The 8,156-nt window shown below is 46.1% G+C and overlaps 1 protein-coding gene across 2 annotated transcripts in view; it reads left to right on the forward strand.

The window, feature by feature from the left end:
• The first annotated feature begins 3,575 nt into the window (after positions 1–3,575).
• LOC306794700 (corticotropin-releasing factor receptor 1) overlaps positions 3,576–8,156 on the forward strand; it is a 44,712-nt gene continuing 40,131 nt past the window's right edge. The window contains exons 1-2 of one of the 2 annotated variants that reach the window (XM_079292880.1): positions 3,576–3,920; positions 7,327–7,414. In XM_079292880.1, coding sequence (XP_079149006.1) covers positions 3,891–3,920; positions 7,327–7,414 — 118 coding nt within the window. In that variant the 5' untranslated portion in view covers positions 3,576–3,890. The remainder of the gene's footprint in view (positions 3,921–7,326; positions 7,415–8,156) is intronic. The other variant, XM_079292881.1, reaches the window with a different exon arrangement.

The following is an 8,156-nucleotide window of genomic DNA, read 5'->3' on the forward strand; positions in this document are numbered from 1 at the left end:
GTTCGTCTGCAGCAGCCTCCTCCTCCTGTGATCTACGTTTATCAGATTAATGTTCATGTGTGTTTCTTTAAGGGGGGATTAGCTCTCACAGAACAGCTGCTCTGATGCTCTCAGAGCGCCGTCAAAGGGCTCAGCCTCCTCCACCAAACCTCCTTCTACAGCTCTGTAGAGCTATCGATGCTCTTTGGTTGAGGTTGGTTTGTTTCCAAGGACAAGAATGAACTTTTACATGTTTAAGGGCTGATTTTATTGTTGATTAATGCGCTGATCGTTTATCTTTGTTAATTAATTTGTCTTAAATTAGCAAAAATAAATAAGAGCTTACCCACCACAAGTTCAAATCGCACGCTTGCTTCGACCAACAGCGCAACAATGAAACATTTAAAATCACAGTTTGTGTGAGAAAGTTGCTTTTTCCTCCTTATTCAACCTCAGAATGGAACATTGGTAATGAAATGAACTGCCTGCTTATCGATGTTTTCTGCTGACGCTGTCAAATATCAGCAGCTGCAGAAGCGTTTTTGCACTGGGTAAATAAAGGTGGAAGAAAGAAAGAAAATAAACAGGAAAAGGAGTAAATCCTCACATATGAGAATATTTCATATTTGCATTATAAACTCATCGTTAATTAAAATAGTTGCAGATTTGTTTTTTGTCAGTTGACCCAAACGTTCTCTCTGTAAGAACACTTGTAAAGAACTTCTTTCCAGCAGCGACCTCGTCCAGCGGGGGGTCGGTAGGTTAAACATGCTCATCACTGGATGCACTCATGTGAGGAGAACGAGGGTCCGAGTGCATGCTCGTCACCCGAACACATCACGGCTGCAGCTTTGTCATCGGCCGTGCATCTGGAATGCCCCTCAGTATGCGCGCGCACACACACACACACACACACACACACACACACAGTATTTGGCGGCGTGGAGAGCCGGGGATCTGACATGTCTAGATTGGAGATGAATTGCATTTCAGATTAGATGGAGGAAGAAGAGGGGGAGGGGTCATCGACAGTCTGCTTCACGGTGAACTCCGCCAGCTGCAGGAAAAAAGCGATTTGAAATCCACAGCGAGACCACAACAAAATCCACGAAAGCGTGCATGACACCAGACGGCTTGATTGAAACGATATTGCCTCCTGGGTGCTGGACAGGTTTAGGTACTCTGTGTCCTACAAGGAGCACACTAATAAACCAGTTTGCCATGGTCTCCTCCTTTTTGCCTCGAGTGACACTTCACAAGATGGCAGACTCGGGGGGGGGGGGGGGGGGCACTGTCACCTTGTATTAAAGCGTCGTCTGAATAATGCCTCTTTGCACGTCACCGGGTCTAAAGAAAGCTTATGCGCAGTGTGCATAAAGCATTCTGTGCACTCGGAGGCTCGCTGGTCTGAATAATTGCAAAACAACCGTCGCTCCTCCTGCTTGTGAGCAGAAGACATCACGTCTGATGATGTGATGCGTCATGGGAAATATTCATTTGGTTTAAAACTGGCAGGAGGAAGAGGAGCACCAGGGGCGATGCAAAAACCACAACCGAACTATTAAGTGTTGGACAACAATGTGAAAAGTGAACAACTTCCATGAGTCAAAGGAGAAGTCTCAATGTCCAAAACTCAGAGCTATAAACGAGTTGAACCTGTGTCACAACCATGTCCCTTCAAAAGAAGCAACGTGAGCGCGCATGACGTTGAGCAGTTGTGATCTGTAGCCTCGGAGAGGTTGCAGCCGCCACAATCAATATGCCAGTCGATCAACAGATCAAAGTCTGACGTCGCATGTGTTGCTCGTGATGAACCAGAACATCTTCATAATTACTCTCAGATGCTTTTTAGCATCTTTTTAGCTGATTGTTTTGGTTTTATGGCGGCAACGTTACTGTTTTGATTCTCTGTCTTGGTGTCGTTTGTCAGCAGCAGTCCGCTGATTACAGAGAAACAGCTGTAAAAACATCTGTTCTCCGTACCTGCTCAGCAGCAAACAGCAGACAGACTCGCTTCGTGACTAGCTGGGAACATTGTGGAGCATTCAGCAGCTAAAGAGACATATTCCAACACCGGAGCTGTCTATCTGTGCTTGTTGTGTAAATAGGTCATATGAAGGCTGTTATCCAGCATTCATGACCGTTACCGACGATTAATAATGTGCTTTAACTGGTAAATATCCCACTAAATCATTTAGTATGTTTTCCACGTAATCATGAAGGAAGCAGAAAGATCGTAAAAGCACACGTTTGAGAGGGATGTGTTCAACAACCAACAATCTTTCACCCACACAACACTTTGTTCCCCGTGTGATTTATTTGTCACGTCACTTGCGTAATGTAGTTGTTGTACTTCTGCGGTTATTTCAACCTAAACAACGATCTTTTCCTAAACCTTATTGAGCAGTTTTGTTGCCTGAACCTAAAGTATTTCACCATCTTTTCCTAAAGCTAACGAGTGTAACAGGACGGTACGGAGGACACAGACAAGAGTGTCAGCACAGCAATCAGAGTATTCATTGAAACAAACTTCAACACAAAGCAAGAGAAACCCGCTCAGTCTAAACGATTCACCGGCTGTATTTCACAAAGGCTGTATGCATGCAACAGACATGTACACATGCAACAGACATGTACACGTGCAACAGACATGGACACGTGTTGCTGGCTTTCGTAGGAAAACGCACAACAAATGAGGAATCTCTTTCCATAAGATAAGATGCCAACAGTTGCATGAGGATACGTTCACTACCGGCTCAGCAGCAAACAGCAGACAGACACACTTAGATAACAGCTGGTGAACATGGTGGAGCATTTAACAGCTGAAGAAGCAGATCAGGAGGCGGTGGAGACCAAATACTGAGCTCAAAAGACGCTCCGGATGAATGCTGATGTTGCTTTGTGCTTGCTTGATGTGGAACTATTTGTTTAAGTTCTGCATGTCAGCCTAAAGCTGATGATATGTCAGCGCTGTGCTTCAATTTGTTTCTGCTGCCCCCAAGTGACCAAAACTAAATCAGTTCCTGCGACTGTAAATAGTCCAGAAATAGAGAGAAGTCAGTAAAAAACATATTGTGTGACAGAGTAACTACATTCCTTTTCAATCCTTTTATGACCCACCAGAGTTATTTATGGGGTTCCCTGTTCCTGGATGAGATTCTCTTCTTTCCAGTGATGCGCGCGGATTCATCCGCCCCAAAACAAATCATTTAGCTGCGTCCTCCAACTTTCCTTAAAGCACTGCCGTCTAGATTGCAGAGTGATTACAGATTAGGATCTGGGACCGCAGAGAGCCGTTGCATAATTAACTCCGAGGCGAGGAATTGAGTTATTCCTCCGGTTTTAAGTGGCACAACGTGGGCGGCGCGTCGAGGCGTCGATGCTGAACCAGCGGCTCCGCGCGGGACTCTCACGCTGGATGTGAAGCCGGAGTGGGGGGGGGGGGGGGGGGGGATGAGAAGGAGGAGGGAGGAGGAACACGATGGTGTAAAGCGTGCCAGCAAAGGGAGGTTTTTCTTTGGTGCGGGGCCAGCCGTGGAGCGGGTGCGCTACAGTCCGTGGATGGTGCGCGCGTCTCTCCAAAAGGTGGATTCGGTTTCCAGTCCGCGTAACACAAACTGACGCAGCGACTTCATTTGAGGAGGAAAAGCCGAAGTGAACGGAGAGGACACCTGAAGGGATCCTCCTCACTGGATGGATCGAATCTCTCTGGCCACGCGCCTGCTTCTCTGTTTGCATTGAAGCAGCATTTTCTGCTTCTCTTCTTTTTATTGGACACCATCAAGAAACGGTGCGACTTTCTTTTTTTTTTGCAGAATTAAACTGAAGAGGGACAGTCTCGGTGGATACAACGGAGTCACAAGACATTTATTGACGCATGTGGACACTATGTGAACAATAAACAGGTGGAAATGCGTCGCAAATGCTTCGGTCTGCTCGAGGTAAGTTCTGCGCTTTTGGCTTCATTTTTGTTTCTAAACCATCGCATCCGGGTTTGGACATTTCATTAGAAATCTCGTAATAAACTCTTATTCAGCGGAATATAATCTTGATGCGAGAGGATGTAACACCATCATCTCATCCAGATGTCAGTTTCGGATATTGTCTCCATCGCTCAGCTTCATCCATTAGCTTTCCCTGAACTGCGTTGGCAGTAATCCAGACTTCTTTCTGCACCACTTCGAGTATTTGTTTTGGAAAACAACAATCTGCATCACATTTATCAGATTAGACACTGAAGCATGATGTGTTTGGGTTAAGATGGCATGAGAAACACCATCCCAAGTGACTCCAGTCCTCCCTCTTTTTCTTTTTCTTTTTTTGTGGGACTGGAGCTCAGATGCTGATGCTGAAAACACAGATTTGGGACACATGGAGATTAAAAGTTTTAACTCCTCTCACTTCCTGTTCTGTGTTTGGAATCCAATTAACATTTTCATCTCTTGAAAGCTTCCCCGGGATGACTCATGTGAGGCTTATTTCGGGCATGTGGTTGGTTGGTGATGCTGCAGAAGCCGGAGGTGAATCACTGAGAGCTGCAGCACTAAGAACAGTCTGGAATCCTCTAAACCTTCCTGGCTTCTATTCGCGTCCTCCATTGTTGTGACTTAAGACCTGGACCCCCTCACGTGTCTGCTGTGAGGTGAAAAAGAAGCGGAGTACATTTACTCGAGTACTGTACTGTACTCTTCACTTCTGAGGTTCTCCGATTATTAAACTCACATGAAACTTCTCCAGTTCATTTCTTAATTCGGACAATTATTTGATTTAGTTTCATACATTTCAAGAACATAAACCTGAACATTGGATAAATCCAGGTTCAAAGCTCTTGTTTCATTTATGATATTTCTTTGTGTCGCTCCATAAATCAGAAAATACTGTCAACAACCATTCAAAGTCAAGGTTGATCGTGTTTTTATTAGTAGCATGTCGTATAACCGAGTGTGTGAGTGATGAGTGAACAAACCGCTCTGTGTGAACCTTCAGCACACAGAGAGGATGAACGAGTGAAGTGTGAACGTCAGAGCTGCTGAATGCAGATTCATCATCAGAGTCTGAGAACAAACTCATTGAGAGGAAACGTCTTAAAGAGACGTTTGGTGACATTACAGACATTTAGAGACTCTACAGGTGAACAGAGTCACAACATCAACTCACAACTCACATTAAGACGATTGTTCGTTGTATTACAAGATTTCAGAAATGTTATGCGTAGTATGTGAAAAACAAAAAGGAAATGAAAGCAGAGAAATGAAAACAAACAAAAGAAAAGGGAAAGGTGGTTAGGCCGGTTCGTGTGCTGGTTGTGTGGTTTAACTCTAGATTACCCAGCAGCCCCTGGGTCTGCTGGCCCAACGGACCGGTTCCTGTCCCCTAGAGGTGTGTACCAAAAAACCCTTTTCCATTTTACAGTTTGGAGCTCGCAGCTCTTCCGGTTCGAGCGGCGGTCGTTGTCGGGAAGTTTTCGCGTGGTGAAAGATTATGATGGTTATGATTATGATCTGTCCCACGTCTCACAGAGGACACCAACGTGTCCAGACGCAGCCGTGGAAATAAACTCTGATTTAGAGCATTTATTAAACATGTAAAGCAGAATAAGCTGCATGTTTTTACGACATAAGAGAAGATGGTTTTAAAAAGGTTCTCAGGACTTGATCTCAAATAACCACAAACTATTTCTCACGCTTCAACGCTTCGCTCATAATCCTTTCATTCATACTCTAGAAGTGTGGCCTTCTCTTTGTTGACAGTAATCCCGTGACTGTAGGCGAGACTTCTAATTCCACATCATTGTATTTGAACGGAGAGCATCTTCCACACACAGAAAGCGACGCCCCGCTGAATAAACAGGCTTGTTCCATGCCGTGGGTTCAGTCACGCTGTGGAGCTGTAATCAGGCGAGAGGAGGCCGACGGCCGGCAGTACAGCAGGCGACGTCCTCTGATACCCGGCCAGGACTCGGCGAGCGTGAAACAGACGCAGCGAGCCGCGGGGACGGTTCAGCCCACAACATCTGCTACAGGGACGCGACTCCGCACCCCGCTGTGACCATCGGGTATCGATGTGCCTTCAACACAAACACAAGTTTCATTCCTCACAGAAACGTCTTCTTCAGCTTCTGCCAAAACAGGGAAGAAGTGAAATGTCTTTCAGATGTTGCAATAATGAGAATTATGTTTTCTTCAAAGGGCCTGTGTGTAGGATGTTGGGGTAGCTTTTGGCAAAAATGTTATATAATATTCATACTTTTCCTTATTGTGTGATAACCTGAAACTAAGAGGGTCACTGGTTGAGGATGAGCAGTTAGTGTCCGTCGTGCTGCGTGCTGGGGTGTCGACATGACCTCAACTTTCTATCACTCCCCCTTCAAAACATGATTCTACCAAATATCACTGTCTGTAATGTAAGGGGACATATCTTAAGCAAGAAAAAATAGATTTTGAAAACAGATGTGCTTATTGGCTCCAAATCCGAGTGGACCTGAGTCTGCCTGTGCTTCTGCCCCGCAATGTAATTGTGATGTGATTGACTCAGTCAGCGACAGCCGTGCTGCTGGTTTTAGTTGCGGGTGAACTGTAGTGTTGAGCAACCTGAAGCTCAGCAATGAATAACAGAAAACAGTTTGCTGTTGTTTCAGTATTTCAACGCCAAACTGGTAATTACGTTACACTTTGAGGAAATGGAACGCTGACATAACCTTTCACCTCTTAACAAGAGTTTGAAAACATGCCTGTTTGTTTTTTCATCAAAATTATCTGTTGAAAGCTCGCCGGCTGCTCGAACACGACGACTAAATGAAAAGCAGGCGTTTCTGTGACGGAACAGCGACCGCTGGGGGTCTCTCCCTCGGCCAAAGACATGCGCGTCTTCATCAAAATGCAAAATGCAAAAATGCAAAATGCAAAATGCAAAATGCAAAATGCAAAATGCAAAATGCAAAATGCAAAATGCAAAATGCAAAGTAGCCCAGAGCGGACAAACCAACCCCCACATCCCCTTTTGCACACAAGTCGCTGCAGCCGCGCAGACAATGAGGACGAATGATGTGACTTCTGCTCTGCAGCCCTCAAGAAGGTGCATCACTGCTGAGCCTTTATATTCGATTGAGTCCTTGTATCTGTAAACATGAAAGAGTTGGGGGGGTGCGCTCCAAATGAGTGGAGAGCAGTCGTTAACACATGTATCATCGTCTGCTCAAGGGCACTGCCAGTCTTTCGGTGGATTCAACTTGGCCGGCTGTGTTGGGGGATTAAAGGAGCGCGTCAGAGAGACGGCGGCGTTGGACGTGTTCTTCTTCTTCTGTCTTGATGTTTGATCTGCTGATTGGTGGCTCTTCTCTGTTTGCAGCTGTGCGCCATCATGAGCCTCCTGCCTTCAGGCTCAATCGCAGACCTGACGTGTGAAGCTCCGCTCGTGCTGTCGGCAAATGTCTCCTGTAAGTCCATGTTTACGAGACAGCGACTGCTTTTAGAAGCCGCTTGTGTTGCCAGTCGCTCCGCCGTCAGCAACACTTTGTGATGAAATAGATTTTGAGCCTTTTACGTTTAATGACAAATCACAACTCTGTCCTCGGGTTGATGGGAAATAAAGTATTTTCTTATTAGCGCGCCTCCACGTAGACCTCACAAGTACAGTTATACCTGTTTCTTAAACACTGTACACCGCAGCACACACCCAGAGAGCACACACACACACACAACCATGCACACACACACACACACGCACACAACCATGCACACACACACGCACACAACCATGCACACACACACACAACCACAACCATGCACACACACACACACACACGACCACAACCATGCACACACACACGCACACACAACCACAACCATGCACACACACACGCACACACACACGACCACAACCATGCACACACACACACACACACACGACCACAACCATGCACACACACACGCACACACACACGACCACAGCCATGCACACACACACACACACACACACACACGACCACAACCATGCACACACACACACACACACACACACACAACCATGCACACACACACACACACACACAACCACAACCATGCACACACACACACACAACCACAACCATGCACACACACACGCACACACACACGACCACAACCATGCACACACACACACACACAACCACAACCATGCACACACACACGCACACACAC

This window comes from Melanostigma gelatinosum (assembly GCF_949748355.1).
Source record: "Melanostigma gelatinosum genome assembly, chromosome: 21".
Classification (NCBI taxonomy): Eukaryota; Metazoa; Chordata; class Actinopteri; order Perciformes; family Zoarcidae; genus Melanostigma; species Melanostigma gelatinosum.